The 21,520-nt window shown below is 45.3% G+C and overlaps 1 protein-coding gene across 5 annotated transcripts in view; it reads right to left on the reverse strand.

Annotated features, from left to right (window-relative positions):
* LOC126545924 (uncharacterized) overlaps positions 1-21,520 on the reverse strand; it is a 127,741-nt gene that overhangs the window by 88,966 nt on the left and 17,255 nt on the right. For all 5 annotated transcript variants that reach the window (XM_055061372.2, XM_050193974.3, XM_050193972.3 and 2 more), the window contains exons 3-4: positions 20,442-20,556; positions 5,203-5,300 (exon numbers count right to left, since the gene is read on the reverse strand). In XM_055061372.2, coding sequence (XP_054917347.2) covers positions 5,203-5,300; positions 20,442-20,556 — 213 coding nt within the window. The remainder of the gene's footprint in view (positions 1-5,202; positions 5,301-20,441; positions 20,557-21,520) is intronic.

Genomic DNA, 21,520 nt, shown 5'->3' on the forward strand with positions numbered 1-21,520 from the left:
CATGCCGTTGGAAGGTACCCTGCGTCCCAGATAGTGTTGAAAAGTGTAAGTAGTGTTACTTGCGTGTCATTGTGTAAGTTTTTGAGCATTTCATACATGATTCTATCGGATCCCGGTGCAGAGCTCTTGCATGCGCTCAAGGCAGCTTTCAACTCAGCAGCACTAAAAGGGCAATTGTACGGTTCATTCTGTCGGCATTTATTGACGAGTGGCTTGCATTCTTCTATTTGTTTATATTTTAGGAAGGATTACGAATAATGTTTTGAGCTTGATACACTCTCAAAGTGCTCCCCAAGTGAGTCGGCCTGATCTTTCAGTGTACCGCCCTGTGTATTTACTAGAGGGAGTGAATAAGTTTGTCGTCCTTTTATCCTGTTAACCCTGTTCCAGACTTTCCCCTCCTCAGTATAAGAGTTGATACCCGATAAAAACTTCTGCCAGCTCTCTCTTCTGGCCTGTCGGTGCGTTCTCCTTCCTTCAGATTTTGCTTTTTTAAAGTTAATAAGATTCTCCGCAGTGGGAGAGGTGCGTAGCAACCCCCACGCTTTGTTTTGTTTCTTACGGGCGGTCCTACACTCGTCGTTCCACCACGGGACGCGCCGTTTGCATGCGAAACCACTTACTTCAGATATGCATTTAGACGCGGCATCTATAATGAAGGCTGTAAAATACTGAACGGCAGCATCAAAACCTAAAGAGGACATGTCATCCCATGAGATCCTGGTGAGAGTTCGGAATTTCTCCCAGTCGGCTGTATCGATTTTCCACCTGGGAGCCTGTGGTAGACATTCGTGTTCTTTATATGTTCTTAGTAGTATAGGGAAGTGGTCGCTTCCGTAAGGATTGTCGTTTACTTCCCATTCAAGTTCAAACACTAGTGACGGGGAGACTAGGCTAAGATCTATTGAAGAAAATGTTTTGTTTGCGAGAGAATAGTATGTCGCTTCCTTCTTATTCAGAAGACAAGCACCAGAAGAGAAAAGGAACTGTTCAACGAGACGACCTCGCGCGTCTGTACGAGAGTCGCCCCACAGGCAGCTGTGCGCATTGAAATCGCCAAGAACAACATAGGGTTCTGGCAGTTCATCTATAAAGGACTGAAATTCATGTTTAGTTAATTTGTAATGTGGGGGTATATAAAGCGAGCAAATAGTGATGAGTTTGTTTAGCAGAACAACTCGCACCGCCACTGCTTCAAGGGGCGTTCGAAGCTGTAAAGGTTGACATGCTATACTTTTATGTGTGAGAATCGCAACACCACCCGATGATGCGATGGCATCATCGCGATCTTTACGAAACGTAACATACGTACGGAGAAAGTTTGCGTGTCTGGATTTTAAATGTGCTTCCTGTAAACACAGCACTTTTGGATTATGTTTGTGGATGAGTTCTTGCAAATCATCAAGGTTTGTAAGGAGACCTCTAATGTTCCATTGAATGATTTGTGTATCCATATTTAAAATAAATTGGTGCTGTGTTTACGGAAACGGACGGGATGCCTTAGATTACAGAACCCTTTCGAAGCCCTGTAATAGGGGTTTTGTTCTTTCTGGAGCGTTCGAGGGAGCCTCGCCGCTCCTTAGGCGCTTGGTGCGCCTTGAGGATGGGTGTAGTGTCCATTGCCTCTTGTGAGGCGCCGGACACGTGCTCTTGCGAGCGGGAAGATTTCAGAGGGAGTCCCGCCTTGGAGGGCAAGACCCCTGCGCCCACCAGCCCGGAGGTCGATGGGGCTCCCAGAGGGATTTGGCTACGCCGGCCGTTGCCAGCGCATGAAGGAACCTCGAAAGTTGAGGCAGCCTCGGCTGCGCCCTCCTCCGGGGTCGATGGTTCCTTCTCCTCGGTTGACGGAGCAGCGCTAGCTGCAACCGTCGCGGGGGCAGATGGCGTGACTGCCGACTCACTGCTTGTGGGTCGGACAGCCGCCGGAGGCCGTTGTGACGCTGCCCCCTGACGCGCCACTTCGGCAAAGCTTTTCTTTGGCAGGTATGCAACCCGCCTGCGTGCCTCCTTAAATGAGATATTTTCTTTCACTTTGATCGTTACGATTTCTTTTTCTTTCTTCCAGGATGGGCACAACCGTGAGTACGCGGCGTGATCCCCATCACAGTTTACACAGTGTAGAGAGTTCTTACATTCTTCAGTTGCGTGTTCAAGGGCACGGCATTTGGCGCATGTTTGGCGGCCTCGGCAGCTCTGCGAGCTGTGGCCAAAACGTTGGCATTTGAAACATCTCAAGGGATTTGGCACATACGGGCGTACACGAAGCTTGATGTACCCGGCCTCGATTGACTCGGGCAGGACACTTGAATTGAAGGTGAGTATTAGGTGTTTAGTCGGAATTTCTTTACCGTCTCGCCTTATCTTGATCCTTTTGACATTTAGGACATTCTGTTCGCTGAAGCCCTCCAAGAGCTCAGCCTCAGAGAGCTCCAGCAAATCATCGTCCGAGACAACGCCGCGGGAAGTATTCATCGTGCGGTGCGGGGTTACTACTACTTGGGTCTCCCCAAATGATACTAGCTGAGGCAGTTTTTCAAATTGCTTCTGATCGCGGAGCTCCAGGAGGAGGTCTCCGCTAGCCATCCTCGACACCTTATATCCTGGACCAAAAACTTCGGTAAGAGACTTAGATACAAGGAACGGGGAGATTGTTCGCACTTGTTTAGCTGGTTTTTCAGAGTGGATCACGTGAAAACGAGGGAAGGATTCTTTTTGTCGACCAAAAAACTGGAATAAATCATCGGTGCGCCCTCTTTTCTGAGGGCGATCAGGAAGTGGAGGGAAGGATGTTGCCATAAAGGAATTGAATTTTCGGCAATAACGCCAGCTACCCACCATGGAGTCCTACAAGGGGACGCTACAGAGACTGTAAGAACAGGTCCTGTAAACGCCAGCTGTACGTCATCACTATAACCAAATATGAAATAACCTAGGTTGGTTAATCACACAAGGTTAACCCTTGCTGCCTGGAAACTATGGAAGTAAGCGGAAGGAAGGAGAAGACAGGAAAGATGAAAAGTGAGAGAAAGACGAAGGCTGGAGGGAGAGAGAGACAGGAAAAGGCAACTACCGATTTCCCCCGGGTGGGTCAGTCCGGGGGGGCCGTCTATGTGAAGCAGAGGCCAAAGGGGTGTGTTGCGTCCGCCGGGGGGCCTTAAAGGTCCAGACACCCAGCATCGGCTCAACCCCCAGGATCCCCCTTTCCCCAGACACGGCTAAGCCGCGCACGGCTACACGCGGGAGGGTCCAACCCTCGTGTGCTCGGGTACGTGGTGTCGCAACACACCAAACGCCTGCTGACGCAGACGCCCCTGCGGGGTTTTCTTAATTTACATTAACGACTTGCCCTTGCACGTGTCCTGCCATTTGACCTTAACTGGGTGCAAGAATAGTGTGACCTATGGCTGATGACATTCAACTCTTAATAAATGCAAACTTGTCTCATTTACCTGTCGTCATCGACCGCTTTGCTTTTTTTTTTATCGGACTGGTAACGTCACTGTGGAACTAGTAAAATCCTCCAAATACTTAGGTGTCATCTTCGCTAATGATCTAACCGGGAACGCACATGTTACTAATGTTATTTCATGGGCTAACAAAACATTGGGATTTCTAAGACGTCACCTTCGCTTTGCTCCATTGCATGTAAAACTGTTAGCTTATAAATCATTGCTAAGAACAAAACTAGAATACACACCTGCCATCTGGGATCCACATCAAGCATATCTTGCCAATGCCCTCAAGGCAGTTCAAAATCGTGCCACCAGGTATATTCATTCCACGTACTGGTACGTCAGCATATCATACTTGAAAAAAGAATCTTCCTTATCACTTCTATCCTTTCATCGCCGCATTGCCACCCTCTCCCTCTTCCACGGGTTCTACTATTCGACACTTAATCGGTCACCATACATTGTTCCCCCAACGCACCGGTCAAAACGCATTGGCCATTTCCAGCAGGTAGCATAACCACATTCACGCACAAATACATTTTCAGCCTCGTTTTTCTACCGAGCACCTAGACTGAAATGCCTTTTCCCATCAAGTCGCTGCCGTCACCTGCTCTTCATAATTTGTTAAAGATGTAACAACTTTTTATTTACTGAATTGAATGCATTACAACACTTGTTTGTATATGTTGTATCCCCACCCCTTTTGTAATACCCCTACTACAAGGTCTTTAAGGAAATGAAATGAAATACAGTTATCACTGAAATCAGAAAAAAATGACAAAATACGAATCAGTATGTACAGAGATGTGTTCATATGCTCAACAGTTGTGGCCTTTTACTTTATTAATGGTGAGTACAGATGAAACAACACTGATCCCATACCCTCAAACCGCCTGCGTTGACAGCAGCTTCTCTTGGAATGGTTTATTGTTTGTAGCATGGATGGAGCTGGTGTAGAATGGCGCAATTGATGCAGCCCTCCCATCATTGGACAACACAAATTGTTTTAATTCACAAGCAACTGCAATTTGTTACTCCAAAGACACCCATTGTTAAATTGATAATCAGTTTTCCTCACAAATAGGTATATATATATATATATATATATATATATATATATATATATATATATATATATATATGTGTATATATATATATATACGTGGGTACCATTGAAACAAATTGCCTTAAATGGGACACTAAATAGCACAACTTAGTTTAGACTGTTAAAGTAGTCGTTCAAAACTGTTTTCATTCGTTTGTCAGAGGGTTTGTACACCCAAGTAGATACTGTCGAAATCCATAACATCATAGTGGACTCCACAACATCACCAAGGGGATTTTAGGGCAGTTTAATTATTTTGCGTTTTCTGACTTAGAAAGCCTCCTTTTATGGTAAGAGTGGCCGTCTGCTGGTGAATAAATGTAGTTTACTGATATAACACAATTTAATATTTTTTAGAGTCCCTTTGGAGAAGCCAAGAAGTTATGATCACTTAAGTTGATTGCAAGTGCATGGTGTCTGATGTTCGCTTTTCACACTGACTGTTGAACACTTTTAATGCACTTTGTAACAAGTACTATGCAATTGAAGTATACATTAAATATTGAACGATGCAGTCACTCTAGGATTGTTCTTTTCCTGGTAATGAAAACAACAATTTCCAATAATGCAGGCATCAGCCACAAAATTTTACCAGATGCTAACTAGAAGAAAAAAGCATGCAAACATGTACACAGGCACCCATACCTTCCCAGGAGTATGAATGCCTCGTCCACGAGATCGAGCCCTTGGTGGACCAGAACCAGGAGGCCTGCACGGTGCATGATTCTTTTCCTGGGCAGCAGCTGTTCAAGTGTGCAGTGTATAAACCAAAGGCAGAATTAATTCACCTCATTCTACAGAACCACAAAATTAGTAACATGGGACAGCTCAACAGTATGTCAAGGCTGCCGACTATGTAGCCTGGGAGGACTACATATGTGCTACAGAAAAAGCAACATGGATGTACAGGAGAGGTTGAACGTGAAAGCAAGTCAAGGGCTAGTAAAGGTCAGAAGGGGAGAGAGGTATCATAGAGGCGATGCTTTCTCCCATGCACACGCACAAAACGTATTCGCCGTCGCACCAAGAACAAATAGGCAAAAGGTGTAGCTTACTACGTGTCTGCATTAGCTCGCGTCTGTGAAAAGAGTGGCTACATTTGTAGTTATTGGAAGAAAGAACATTTTGCTGGCCACAGTGGCGATGGCTGACACCTGAACATTAGCCAAAAAAGAAGGATGGTGCAATGAAGAGGGATCAGAATTGGCACAGAGTGAGGAGCAAAAAGTATGAAGGGCCATTTTTTAATAATTATAGTATTTACAATAGTGAATATTAGGGCAATGTACTCGGACAAGTCACCATGCAGGGGCACACTGCCTAGTGGGCATGAATAGGGCAACCAGACAACCCTTTTTAACGCTTTGGGGGTAGATTTTTTTCGCCATATGCGACCGCCAAGGGTCGATTTTTTTTATTGCAGATTCCAATTCTTTTTAGGGACTTATTTAGAAAAAAATTTACCGCAACTTTTCTGAGGTGACAGTAAAGTGAGAAAGAAATATTCCACGTTGGTATATATGTACTCTTTGTTCACAAATAACAATAATAAAAAAGGAGATAAACTTAGAAGAATAAAAAATTTGATGCATTGTTATAGTTCAAGGCTTAGAATAAGTGCACACGAGAATATTTCGCGTCTCAAATGTTGCTGGTCTTACACTAATATTAACGTCCATAGCATAATCGAACTGTGTGTATAGGTGCGCGCACTCATGAAAACTGTGGGGTTGTGTGCCCGTCAAAAAAGCTAAACGTGTGACAAACGTCAGCTAATCTTCAACTTATCGCCAACCAGAGCCAATTAGTTTTCGTGAGCGTAAAAAAAAAAAGCAACGGAAACGCATGCACAGCAGCATCCTTCCTATGTGCACCCCTTGTTAGATATGGAGCTGTTTCCTGCGCCTGCTTCGAGTTCCCCCGGACCACATCGAATCGCAGCACACTCCAGAGGATCGCTCGAGCCAACAAGTTCACGTGCCAACAAGTTCGTACGCTCCGCGGTAGCTATTCACTGCTTGACTCTTCCAGAAAAGCGAAGAGATAGCCCGGCACTGTTCCAGGTAACGTGAGTCCCGAAGCCAAACGGCTGTGATGTACCGGGAAGGCCTGCCAGCGTCGCACCGGTCGCCTTTGAAGAGGGCATTTGCCACCACAGCGGGGCCGTACCACCGGGAGCAGGGGGCCCTCGGACAATGGAGCCCAATCGTCCCCCCTTCGCCGCCTTTGAAGAGAGCATTGCACCACAGCAAGGCAAGACCGCAGAGAGCCACCGGGTGTGACATCACCGCACGGGGGCCTGCCATTGGCCGAAGGTGGCGTCATCGGAGCGGGCTCTCCCATTGGCCGAACATGACGCGACTTCCAGTCCTCGAAGGGTTTAAAAGAAGCATTCCAGAGAGCCCAGAGCATTCCCTGATTCCCTGATTCACCTCTCTCGAACTTCTTGCCGCAGGCCGCAGCGTCCGAGTTGCTGCCGGCCCGTAATGACTGTACTACTGTTACTTGACTCTCACCTCTCTGTATATAATGTAAAATAAATCCTCCCAAGTTTGTTTTCATCCCGAAGTTCGTCCACCAACCCCTACATCTGGTTGGCAGCGGTGGGATCGCCTCCGAATGCATCAGCTGGTGGCAGCACTACAGATCAACCTTCGTCGAGAGAGATCCTAAGGAACCGAGAAGAGCGAAGAAGAGAGAGCCTTCGTCGAAAGAGGTCCGAAGAAACTGGGAGTAGCGAAGAAGAGCGAGCCTTCGACCCAGGGAGTCCGGAGGAACCGGGAACACCGGACAAATGAACCGGATGGCAGGGTGCTGCAACCGTAAGTGAGCGCGTGGTTTTTTTCCTTTTGATTCGCCAGACTCAAATGTTGTGTGTTCATTTTGATAGTTCTGGGAATCGGGAGTTTGTTGCATTGTGTATTTGCACAAATTAATTAAGGAAAACAGTTCGAACCACCAGTCGGGGCAGCTGCCATGGATCTTAGAAGGTTGACGAGGTTAGACTTGTTGTTGGTGTGCGACGATTTGGGAGTTGAGGCGGACGAACGGATGAAAACGCCAGCTATCATAAAGGCGATTAACGATAGTGGCAATGATGACAAAAGCATTGAGCTTGCTTGGGAGGTGATACAGGAGCCACGGGAGCGTGAGCGTCGTGAACGTGTGCGTGAGCGTCGTGAACGTGAGAGTGAGCGTAAGCGTGAAGAACGCGAGAATGAACGGAAGCATGAGCTTCAAGAACTTACTCTTAAGTGTGAGCGTCACAAACGTGAGAATGAACGCGAACGTGAGTATCAGGAACGTAAGCGTGAGCGTGAGCAAAAGTATGAGAGAGAGAAGGCAGCACTGATCAAAGAGATACAGTATTGTGATCAGTTAATGGCACGGAGACAACGGCTGTCTGAGAATTCTGTAGGTAGTACAGAGCGAAAGAATGAGGCAGCATCGAGCGGATTTTCGCCAAAAGCCGACGAGAAGAGTAGTGCCTGTGAGATTGGCTGCAGATTCATAAGTGAAGGGAAAAGGTTAGCTGCTAACGACGCCTTAGTGGCAACAGAGGCCGTTAAAGGCCGCAAGGAGAGCGACGAGGTGCTGTGCCAACAGATGACTGTAGAGACAGCTAGGCCAGCTGCGAACAAATTGGCACAGTTACCGCGCGTGTGTGTTGCTGGTTATGTTAGCGAGGTTGCTAGCGAAGAAAAGGGTACTGCTGACCCGACAGACGCGAGCACCCATGTAGAGCCAGATCTGCGTGCAGAAGTGAAGTGCGAACTGGACGATGCAGTTGAGAGTAGTTCTCGGGATGGCGAGCTCCGTAGTTCACGAGAGAACAACTGCATTGTTCAGGGATCGGTGCGGCTCTCCGCCAGTCTAGATAGCCTAGACAGGGATGGTTCAGTTATTAATCATTCGGACTGTGCGCGTGAGACAGCGATCGATACCGACGGACTGTGTGTCGATGCACAGCGTGAGCTGGGCAATGTAGTAGAGGGCAGTTCGCAAGAGTGCGAGTTGTCTAACTCGAGTAAAGCCTGCTGCATTGTTCCAGAGTCGGTTGGGCTGTCCGCCAGTCGAGGCAAAGTGAGAGCAGATTTAAATGTAAATCACTCAGACTGTGCGGGTAAGAGACCGATCCGGGCCCACGAAATGTGTACCGGCCAGCACGAGGCACGAGAAGGCGACATGAAAGCGAGTGCAAAGAGAAAGCGCCTTAAAAAGAAGCGCGGTAAAGACCGAAAGACGGTAACTAATGTAGCGCCGCCAAAGATGGCGAGAAACCCAAAAGGGCAGGGCGCGAGGAAAAAGGTGCGGTCGTCACGGACAATGTTGACGCATCGAAAACGTTCGAGCCACCGGTCAAAAGGAGACCGAGAAGCATGTTCTGCACGGACGCGGACAAAGGGCACGGGGCTGTTAAACTCCTCGTCGTTCCGTAGTTCTTTTTATAGCTCAGCGTGCAGTACAAAGAAGCGCAAGGTGGCAGGACGAGACCAGGTGGGGAGTAGCGAAGCGGTCAATCGAGTTTGTGAGGAAAGCGGGGCGCCAGGACGCAAATTGGCAGGAGACCGTAACGTCTTGGGGGAGCTGATAGTGAGTCAGCCCTTTTGTTGTACCTCGGCAGCCAGAGTAGCTTTCAAACCGCGACCACCTCGGGTACGACTCAAAGTATGAGTCAGACGTAAGCGTTTGGAAAGGGAGGCCAAGAGCGCTTCCGTAGAAATGAAGTGTTTTGTTTTTATCTTGAGCATCGGAAAGTTTTTGGGAATTGAGACTAGGATTTCTTTCAATGTGTAAGGTTTGAACTTTGTGTTTTCGTTTGAGAAGCTCCGCGATTTGAAAGATGAGGTTTGTGTAAACATGTAGTCTCGCGAGATGTTCATTACTGAGTACATAGGCTTTCTTTTTTGTGTGTGTGTGAGTAACCTGTAGGTCAAGGTTATCGTTGAGAGGCCTATCGTAACGCGCGTGTGTTATTTAACCTTCTTTCTTTTTGAGTGTTTTTGAATTTTCTAAGGTTAAGCGCGTAGGTTTTCAGTGAGTGCATGATTTGCACTGAGAAGCGTTCTTAGTTCCATTAGCGCGTGTCCTGTGTGGACGGAAGGAAGCAGATTTATGACTGGGTTGCTGGTGTGTGTTGAGGGCAGCCGTATTCTGACTTCTTTAGTGAGCGTGCGTGGAAAGAGTTAGTAGAAGACGCATCATTTTAAGAGTTCTGCGGAGTGTGTAAGTCCCGCGAGTTTAATTGTTCGTTTAGGTCATGTCTCCTAGAGGGACTAAAGGAAGAAACGTGAGTAAGCGTAAATGAAAAGTTTGCCTACAACGCAAGTACGCGTTCTGTTTAGTGACCACAAGGCTAGTGCGCTTGTGATTACGTACTGGTGAGGTTGACCAGATTGTTCAGTGGCACCGATACATGCGATAAGTACGCCACTGCGATAGATTGGAAACATGCTGTTCGTGTAGTTAGGCCACTTAAGTTATGTTCGGCTGTTTTCATTTGTTGTTTGCAACGTCAACGACCCTTTGTTTTGCAACAACAATAGTACTCTGGTCTTGTCGGCATTCGGGGAGAAATGGATAGCGGTTTGGAAGGGTGGTTGGAACTGTTTAGTCAAAATTGGGGAAATAAAAAGTTCAGGGTTCATTTTGACTCAGTAATAGCCTGGCGAGTCAGGGGTGAAGAGCCTGCGCTTACGTGTGGTGCAGCGCTGTGTTGTTTTGTTTGTTTGACGTATGTTCTCCAGGGCCCAGGATCCCGAAGTTCGTCAAACGAGGCTCGACACCAATACCCTGCAGGTTCTTTCAGCGTTTCTCATGGCCAGCGAATTGAGTTCACCGGCCATTCAGAACAACCGGGGCGAGGACGAGCTGTTAGATATGGAGCTGTTTCCTGCGCCTGCTTCGAGTTCCCCCGGACCACATCGAATCGCAGCACATTCCAGAGGATCGCTCGAGCCAACAAGTTCACGTGCCAACAAGTTCGTACGCTCCGCGGTAGCTATTCACTGCTTGACTCTTCCAGAAAAGCGAAGGGATAGCCCGGCACTGTTCCACGTAACGTGAGTCCCGAAGCCAAACGGCTGTGATGTACCGGGGAAGGCCTGGCAGCGTCGCACCGGTCGCCTTTGAAGAGGGCATTTGCCACCACAGCGGGGCCGTACCACGGGGAGCAGGGGGCCCTCGGGCAATGGAGCCCAATCGTCCCCCCTTCGCCGCCTTTGAAGAGAGCATTGCACCACAGCAAGGCAAGACCGCAGAGAGCCACCGGGTGTGACATCACCGCACGGGGGCCTGCCATTGGCCGAAGGTGGCGTCATCGGAGCGGGCTCTCCCATTGGCCGAACATGACGCGACTTCCAGTCCTCAAAGGGTTTAAAAGATGCATTCCAGAGAGACCAGAGCATTCCCTGATTCCCTGATTCACCTCTCTCGAACTTCTTGCCGCGGGCCGCAGCGTCTGAGTTGCTGCCGGCCCGTAATGACTGTACTACTGTTACTTGACTCTCACCTCTCTGTATATGATGTAAAATAAATCCTCCCAAGTTTGTTTTCATCCCAAAGTCCGTCCACCAACCCCTACACCCTGTGAGCACTAAACGGGCCAGAGACAGGCGGTCGCCCCTTTGAGCAATTAGTAACGAGAAAGCCATCACTTTCGGCAAGAAGCCGAAACCGCCCGCGAAACAAAACACAAACTGCCGTCAGCGCGCACGCGCCAATGCGCAAGCGGTATTATATAGACGCGCAGGAGTGAACTAGCGCTAAACAAACCATGCAACTAACGAGAGGAGGCGCACAAAAAAATTCCCTGCATTCCCACACAGTGGCAGCACATGACAGAAAATAAAAAGTCAGAAAATTGGCGCGCTTTTTAAATGTACAGACGGCGCCATAAATATACGGCATCGACCATTTTTGGAGTTGTTCGCGGCGCCGTATATTTACATCATTAACCCACAAAGGGTTTAGAAGCGCAAGCCATCATCATCATCATCATCAGCCTGTTTTATGTCCACTGCAGGACGAACGCCTCTCCCTACGATCTCCAATTACCCCTGTCCTATGCCAACCGATTCCAACTAGAGCCCGCGAATTTCCCAATTTTCATCGCTCCACCTAGACTTCTGTCGTGCTCGACTGCGCTCCCCTTCTCTTAGCGCCCATTCTATAACCCTAATGGTCCAATGGTTATTTAACCGACGCATTACATGACCTGCCCAGCTCCATTTTTTTCTCTTGATGTCAATTAGAATATCGTCTATACCCATTTGCTCTCTGATCCAAACCACTCTCTTTCTGTCTCTTAACGTTATGCCTAGCAATCTTCGTTCTTCGCATGGTCCTTAACTTGTTCTCAAGCTTCTTTGTCAGTCTCCAAGTCTCTGCCCCATACATCAGCACTGGTAAAATGCAATAATTGTACACCTTCCTTTTCAATGATGATGGTAATCTTCCAGTCAGGAGCTGGCAATGTCTGCCGTATGCGATCAAACCCATTTTTATTCTGTGAATTTCCTTCGCATGATCAGGATTCCCTGTGATTAATTGACCTAGGTAAACGTACTCCTTCACAGACTCTAGAGGCCGACAGGCGATACTAACCCTTTGTTGCTATTTATCATTACCTTTGTCTTCTGCATGTTAATCTTCAACCCCCCTCTTGCATTCTCTCTCTTAAGGTCTTCAATCATGTGTTGTAACTCGTCCCACGTGTTGCTGAACAGGACAATGTCATCTGCAAATCGAAGGTTACTGAGATATTCGCCGTTGATTCTTACTCCTAAGCCTTCCCAGTTTAATAGCTGGAATACTTCTTCCAAGAACGCAGTGAATAGCATTGGAGACATTGTGTCTCCTTGTCTGACCCCTTTCTTTATAGGTATCTTCCTGCTTTTCTGATGTAGAATTAAGGTAGCTGTAGAACCTCTGTAGATATTTTCCAAGGTATTTACGTAAGAGTTCTGTACTCCTTGATTACGTAATGCCGCTACGACCGTTGGTATCTCTACTGAATCAAATGCCTTTTGACGAAGTAGATCAGTTTTATGAAGATGTTGAATTAGTGATGAGAAAAGTGGAAACACAGTATACTTATACTACACAGTATACTACACAGTATACACAGTTGCGAGGAGAGCGAGTAGTGCATTTTCCTCTCAAGAGAGAGGTGATGTGGTATCCTGTGTTGGCTTCTGGTTTCGGTTTTGGGTTGTTTACGTCAGGGCGCCACTCAGCGCCAAACGCTGTAAGTTGCCTGCTGCGTTTCCCCTCGCATAAATAAAATGATTTTTGGTCAGGTCCCCGACTGAAGCAGTCAGTTGTTTTCTTGCGGCGCTGCGCGCCCTGGCCGTTTAGGCCTCATGCCGTAGATCCTCCGTCCGGCCGCCCCGTCAAAGCCACAACAGTCCCTTCACCTGAATCCAATGTTAGGACCACAACATTTAGGACCGCAGTCCTTACACCAAATGGGCAAGAGGAGTTCGCCACTTTTCGAAAGAAAAATACGAGAAAGATGATAGGCACATGTAGCAGACAGAACATTGCAGCCCTGCCCAAGGCATGCCTCTACCTCATTCCGGGTCACATTAACCATAACTATTGTGGGGGATCAGCACTAAAAATTATACACACACAGAAAGATGGGACGAGCATGTGCTTTTGCATTGTTGCATCCCACAAGGCCGTCGTGTCATCGAAGAGCTTCTCACTTCTGGCACTTGACCGAATCGACGACTATGCTGCATGGAAGAAACATACCTCATCCTACAGTGCATATTTTCTCCAGTATGCCTTTGACTTCAGGCAGCCAGCTCAGGCCTTAAATTGGTCATGAAATTGGTCATGAAAGTGGTCAAATGGGTCCCCTTGGCGTCATACAGATTTTTCATTACTTGTCCCCAAGTTTCATTATTAAAATGAACTTGAGGAGAGCTTGGTGTCAGGCTAGTTTGTACACGTTAAGAATGAAGCACATAGCTGCGGTTAACTGAACCCACTATAACGTGCTGCTTGCTGCTGAGGACCCCTGCTAACAAAACATTGCTGCAGTCTTCAGAACAGCCGAGAGTCAGGAGACAGAAAACTTTCAAATCTCTCCGAGCTGCTAGCCTTTATTTTACTGCGAACTACAGATACCATAATTTTGACAAAGGCACACCGAAGCAAGGGAGATGTACTTCCGCTTCGTCTGCTTGTTCCGACGGTCGTTCGGTCACGTACGCAGGTACCGAAACTAAGCCATTTTCTACTGTGTTCCAGCGCGTAATCATGCTCTGCGATCCGCTTGTTCTGCCTCAGTATTCGTGTAACACTGAATTGTACCACTAGTCATGTGTCCTTGAGCACATCGCGCAAAATCGTGCGTTGTGCAAAACGATAACAGCTTGCACGTAACGCCACCAGCTGAAGTACGTAGCGCCGAAAAATAAAAAGGCGAGGAGAGAAAAAAAGTGAAAGCGGGTCCCGTGACGTATGTGTCACGCCATCCTAGAGGTACGGCATGGGAGAATGCAGGAAAGAAATTTTGCTTGCGAAGGCTAGACGGGGCGAGTGAAGATGGAGTCTTGCTATGCAGTGGAGCCCGCCTGCTGAAATCATGGGTTTGTGGCCCTAAAATATTTCTATCTCAGCTATTAATGAGCAGACTTGAAAATTTTTTGCAGCAGAACGCTGCCTAGAGGACACGTAACAACTTGTAGCATATAACCAAAATTTGCTATAGGGCCTGACAAGGGGCCCTTTAAAACAAGTCAGGCAGCAGGTCACCAAAAGTGAGTGAAACTTGCATCATATGATACTATCAACGTTTTGGCACAAACCTTCTACCTGTTATTTCAAATGTCGAAGAATATAGCACGAGCACAGCGCAGGAAGAGCGATTGAGTAATAGGCGACTTGCAAAGTAGTGCACACCTTCTTTCATATGTAGACTTGGCCGAACCACTCACTAGATCTGGTTGGAAAATAATACTTATCTCCTCCGTTACCTGGGCAGCAACAGGTTTTTTTCTTGCTCTTTGCCTTTCTATCCAGTGCCATTTATTCTGCTTATTTTTCATGCGTCAAGTAATTCGTTAAATTTGGTTTATTTGTGCAAAAGCGGCTAAGGCTATGCTGTGCCAGACACAGGGTGATAAAGTTTCGATAGTAAATACAGCATGCCCTGCAGTAATTAAAGCTTACTTAAAAAATCTTTAATCGAAAAAGCGATCACATCACTCAGAGGAATCAGTGCATCATCTCCTAACATTATTGGGTGAAATGGGGTGTGTGACTTGTAAAATATGTGGGAGTACTTTTGTCTATGCGTTTCGAGATATGGACATGTGATTAGAATGTGTAATACTGTGAACGGTTTATGACATTTGTGCCATGTTGGTTGTTCCTCCTCTCTCAATAAGTAATCATGCGTGGCTCGCGTGTGGCCTATCCGAAGTCGACAAAGAATTACTTAAATGAAGCATTCTTGATGGTAGCATGTCTTCCACTCCCCAAGGACAGGTTTAATAAGTTGAAGTTTGTTGTTGCAATTTCCATTCGTCCTGTCAGTTAGTAGTGTCTTGCGAACAGCTTGAATCCCATCCCAAACAGGCAAGTTAACTTTTGAAACATTCAGATTTATTGCCTTTGCTGCACATTCATCTGCTTTTTCCTTTAACGTGGCTTGGGACCCAGCAGAAACGTATGGTCTGACCTTTACTTAGGTGTGTTAGTATATGTAGGATGTTGCCTATGATGGGTTCATACAGTGATTGTATATTCAGGGCCTTAAGTGCACTTAAAGAATCTTTGTATTATAGATTTCTCGCTTTTGGCGCTTATAATCTTTTGTACTGCCATCTTTTGTAATCTTCTGTACAAGGCATAACACTCAGCAGTGAGAACTGATACAGACTGAGGTAGTCTATGTGTTCTCATGTACCTACAACTGCACTGATTCCGACATAAATGGGCACCTTCGAGCCATCAGTGCAAAATTCTGTGTCAATGTCTAGCACTGTGCGAAATTCCTGTAGTATATGTTCAGGAGGCGTATCTTCTTTTTTTTTCTCTGTCAAAAAATAAAAAGAGAAATTTCGTGAAATCGTTCCAAGGAGCTAATCTAGTTGGCCTTCACAAGATAGCGAGTGCTTCAGTAGTGACATTGTAGTTGCGGCATCTTTCTTCAAATCTAAGTACGAGTGGTCTTATAGCATTTGGCTTGTTCGTGTAGTGTAGTCATTTGTCATAGTGTGTGATAATGTTATGGCCATTATGGTTTTCGCAAAGCAAACTCTTCGAATGCATGTCCACATGAGTTGCGTTCTATGATCTAAAGATGGCTCTTTACTTTTGGAATACAAACTGGAAAAAGGCGAGGTCCTATAGGCACCGGTTGCTAAGCGTAGGCCTTTATTATGCACGAGATCTAACTGCTTAAGGTATGATTGTCCAGCTGAGCCATACGTTATGCAACCGCAGTCCAATTTGCTACGTACCAAAGAACAATAAATGTGTAGGGGGCATTTACAGTCAGAACCCCAGCGCTTCCGGGACAGGACTTTCAGGACATTGAGTGCCTTATTTGTTTTCACCTTTCGGTTATTAATGTGCATACGAAAATTTAGCTTTTTATTGAATATAACCCCTAAACACTTGTGTTCTTGTGTAAATGATAGTACTATTTCATGCAGTTTCAGGGAGGGGTCCGGTTGTAAGCTGCTCTTTTGAGAAAATAACATGGCAACAGCTTTTTCAGAGGAAAAACGGAAGATGTTTTTATTAGCCCATTGTGTTAATTTGTTTAGAGCGATATGGATCTGCCGTTCACACGTTGCCATGTTAGATGCACAGAAAGCAATTAGGAGATCATCAATGTAAAGTGAATGCATAAGGGTGATGGCATGACTTTATTAACAGAGTTCATTTTAATGACAAAGAGTGTAGTACTTAAAACACAGCCCTGAGGCGCACCGTTTCCTTGGGTGAATACACGTGGCATGTTCGATCGGACATAAAACCAGAAAGGCACTTCAGCATTTCACCCCGAATCCCAAAGTCTGTCAAAATGCCGAATCTCCATGTGGTGTCATATGCCTTCTCCAAGTCGAATAAGATAGCTAGGCAGTGTTGTTTGTGTAAAAAGGCATTGCATATTTAACGTTCTAATCAGGCCAGATGATCAGTTGTAGAACCCTTTTTATAACCGCATTGATGCATGTTTAAGGGCTTTTGTGTTTCGCAGGTAGAAGTTAGTCTGGTGTTCACAACACATTCGTATGAACTTGCTAAACAATTGGTGATAGCAATGGGGCGGTAGCTGCTGGGGGATATTGTGATTTTTCCATATTTTAGAAAACATAATTCCGGCATTTTTCTATGTTTCTGGCATTTCACCAGTTTCCCAGATATTGTTAACGAATTTTAGTAATGTTTTTATAGAGGTTTATGGCAGGTGTGCAAGCATGGTGTAGTGGATGCAGTCCATACCAACTGCAGTTTTCTTTCCAGCAAGAAGTACATTATTTAATTCTGGGAGTGTGAGTGGGGCATTGTACGGTTGATCAGATGCACCTGTTGTTGGTAATTTGTTTTTCAACAGAGTTTTTGTATGTTAAGTATGTGTCCGTGTAGTTCGCTGAAATTCGCACTCTGTAGGATTGTTCCTCCCTAATGTTTGTTTGTTCTTTGAGTGTTGTTTGTGTACCAGTACTTGAGGGTAAGAATTGTACACGATGAGTAATCCCCTTTGAATTTCTTTACCTGTTCGCACATGCGTTTGGAGGTGATTGAACTGTTAATTGAGGAGACAATTCTGCCAAGAGTGTTTTCCGGCTTATTTACAAATGTATCGTGCGTGGGCTTTCTTCTGTTTGAATTTAACGAGGTTGTTGTAAGTTGACTGCCCCAGGCCTTGCGCTGTTCTTTTTTTGCTACCGTACAGTCCTTTGTCCACCACAGGTTTCATTTCTTTCCATGTTCTCCAGTAGATTGAGGTATAGCTCTTTCAGCTGCCATAATTATGCGATTAGTAAATGTTTCATTAATTTCATCGACACCTAGATGCGCTGAAAAATGTTCCTCAAGTTTGGCTTTGTGAAAAGCAGCCAATCTGCCAGTTGGATTTTCCAATCATGCGACCTGGAGGTGATGATGGGTAAAGTTGGTGCCAGTTTGATTATGACAGGCAAGTGGTCACTGTTGTACGGATTGTCGAACACTTTCCAGTTAAAATCAATGAAAAGAGAACATGGACAGAGAGCTAAATCAAGACAGCTAAAGTTACGTGATGTAGGTGAAAAATAAGTAGGTGTTCCTGAATTTAGAAGACAGATGTTGTTAGATAGAATAAAATTTACTATGAGTGGTTCTCTTTGGTCAGTTTTCTCACTTCCGCAAACAGTACAATGGGCATTAAAATCACCTACAAGCGTGAAAGGTGTAGAAAGGTGTAAAATAAAAGGCGTAAAAGGTGTAAAGCTGTTCAATCAGCTTTTCAAGTTCTTTCACACTTAGTTTCGTGGGGTGGTATGTACAAAGAACAGACTGTTACAGTTTTAAAAGAGAATAGCGACAGCAACCGCTTCGAAAGGAGTGCCGCTTTTCACGACAACGGCCACTCCTCCAGACAATCAGCTGGTGTTTTGCCGGTCTTTTCCAAAGACAGAAAAACCTTTTAAAATATTTTGGTTTTTAGGACATAGGTCTGTTTCCTGTAAAGAAAACGAAATTGGGGAGAAACTGTTTATGATATCTTTTATGTCACCTAAGTTACATAGTAGACCTCTGCAGTTCCACTGTATAATAAAAGCCATGACGCAACATAACTGAGAATATTTAAAAAGAAATTGGTCCTTACATACAAATTATAGGTGACAAATGTTACAAAAGGCGACTATGGATAAGAACAGTAACCGTTCGATTACCTGGCCTTTTTCGAAGCGGTTACTGTAAGTTTATCCCTCTTTGCATGCTCGAGAGAGCACTGGTCCTTCAGAGCTAAAGAAATCAGTGTTTTGGTGTCGACCGCCATTGCTCTCTCAGAAGCGCTGGAGGACCGAGCGATTGCTGCTGAGGCACATGCTTCAGGCCTTGATGTTCGCGGTGTCTTAAGGCCCTGTGAGACCGTGGTCTCCAGATCCTTTGAAAGCAATGGGGCAGCACTGGCTGCCACCACCAAGGGGGCGGGAGAAGCCACTGCAGGGCTACTGCTAGTAGACCCTGTAGGCTGTGTGGCCTATGTGACGCTGCCCCCAACGCACCACATTGGCATAACTGAGTTTAGGTAGGTGTGATAGATGTTTCCTAGCTTCATAGAATGATATCTTTTCTTTTACTGTGATTGCCATGATTTCCTTTTTCCAAACGGGACATGACCGTGAGTAGGCAGGGTGACAACCTTCGCAGTTCACACAATGTGGAGGAGAATTACACTTTTCGGAGTCATGATCATTCCAGCTGCGTTTTGCACATGTTGCTTTGCCTCTGCAAGAAAGAGAAGCATGGCCAAACCTTTGGCACTTAAAGCACTGTCTTGGATTGGGAACATACGGCCTGACATTAACCTTGTCTTGCCTGGCTGTTTGCCATTTGCTTACTAAGAACTCTCCTCCACAGACTCCATTCTTCCAAGTGCAGTCCCACAAGGGCAGAAGTGCGAGCTCAAAGGCTTTCCTGGAATTTCTGTGAATATTTCTTGTCCTCACGGTTACCCCCCCCCCCTCCCCCCCCCTAGCCACTGAGAGGCCAACTAGCTTAGCTGATCAACATATGTTAAAATGCATTAAGTTGCAAACAAAACGTTATGGTCTCTTTTTTTAATAGCATCATTTAGAAAATAGCATAAGGACGATAGCATACTTTGATTTGAAGTGGCAGCAAGCAGAAACAATAAAAAGCTTTTGTCACAAGTTAAGCGAAGTGTTGTTTTGGCAATGTAAAAACATGCATCCTCGTTGATAAAGTATGCTTTTCCGGGGAGTGCGACAAGTTTTTGTCTTTGCGTGATGTACAACCTTTTTTCTGTGTGCCTCTTTTTCTGTTTATATATATATACATATATCGACAGAAAGGGTGACAAAGGGTGATGAGGAGCAGTAGTGGCCGGTGGAGAACCCTCCCTGAAATAAATTTCTGGCTATGCCACTGGTGTTGCATGAAATAAATGTCAGCCGAGTTATAAATACTGCTATCACCATTATTCAAGGTTGAAAACATGAGCGAAAGAATCGGACACAGGACAGCAAATGCCTCCAAAAGGGGTACAGCACCAAATTGCCTCAAATGCCTCAAAAAGGAGGCAACTCGAGATGCCCAACGTAAGGGAATAGAAGAAAAAAAGATCGCCAAGAACAGGAAAGAGGAGGTCAACAAACAAGCATACAAACGAACAAGAAGCATGGGGAAGGACAAAGTGGGGTGCTAATCACTTTTCAAAGAACACATTAGTCAATTCAGTCAGGAGGACATCTTTTTTGTATCACAGTACTGAATAAGGTATAATAAATCAGGAATACTCGCAAAGCAGCAATTCGCATGCATAGTCAAAGAATGTTTGAACCTTAACCAATATTTAAAACTCAAAAATACAGCCAAATCCACTTATAACAAAACTGGTTTTAACAGTATATCAGGTGTAACAATATACAATTGCAGCACTGAACTTTTGTATGTGTTCTATGGTAACAAACCTCTCACTACACTGCCCCCATGTGGCAATGCTCCCATCAATTATGGTTATAACAAATCTAGCTACTGGGTGGATGCAGAAAAAAAAAAGAAAGGAAAATCTGGAGAAAAAAAAATACCATCTTTCCTGGTCACTTGACATTCACATTCCAAAACAGCCATTCTACTGGAACAGAAATTTATAAGGCCGCAGAATTTCAAAGAATACAGCTTACGTCGTGAGGGCTCCAAGCCAGCGTTCAAATCCGATGCACAAAGTGGCTTCTGATGGCGCCAATACGAACCAACAACATCATAGTCTTCCTCAGAAGAGTCCTCCACTGAGAAACCCTGTAGAGATTATGATAAAGCGAGCTAATTCAGAAGAAACATTTCCCAAAACTGCAAAGTTTGCAATGAAAAAAAAAAAAAAACATCCACAGTAATGAACAAAATGATATATGCTATTTCTGCAAAAAATTCTCTTTATATTTAAAAAGCTATCAGTTCATCCAACAGGATGCATGCTTTTTATGCAGGAGGAAATAAAGGAATAGCATTCCTCTTACTGTAGGTGTCATCATTCTGCTTTTTCACTTGGTTCTTGATGGTGCCCAATTCTGCATACATTCTCAAGCTTGTGTGCTACTAGCTAATTCAGTGTGTGTCCAATTTCCCTCCATTCCCTTTTATCTATTGTCATTTAAAAGTAAATTATGGGGTTCTACATGCCAAAACCACCATCTGATTATGAGGCACGCCATAGTGGGGGACTACAGAAATTTGGACCACCTGGCGTTCTTTAACGTACACCTAAATCTAAGCAGGGTGTCTACCAAGTTGACATTTCCAAATTCCCTGAGTTTTCCAGGTTTTCCCTGAGCACCTTTGCGAAATTCCCTGAATGAGCCAGAACTTCGTTTTATGTCAAGACGGGCTGACACCACGTTGCCCGATGCTGTCACTCTCTAGTAAGCATGCTGAAACAAAAAAATGACTTAATCCAGTTTGAATAGTAAGGAGTAATATCTATTTTATTTAAAAAGAAAACAGAAGGAAGGTGTTAGTAAAATGCACAGCGAAAGAAGTGGTAAGGCCCATTCCAAATTGAGTCTAACATTTTCAAATACGAATGAAAAGGAAATGCATGCATAAGTAAATATTTTATTAATATCAGCTATTTCTATCAACTGATAGCAAGCTCATCTGTATGAGGTCCTGAACTTTGTCACAACTAAGGTTCTCTCTCAGCAGCTGGGAAGTCAACCTCAACTGTCCTGACATACTCTCAGCCCGTACACAACATCTCAGTGTT

The sequence above is a fragment of the Dermacentor andersoni genome, chromosome 1 (genome assembly GCF_023375885.2).
Source record: "Dermacentor andersoni chromosome 1, qqDerAnde1_hic_scaffold, whole genome shotgun sequence".
NCBI classification, from domain to species: Eukaryota; Metazoa; Arthropoda; class Arachnida; order Ixodida; family Ixodidae; genus Dermacentor; species Dermacentor andersoni.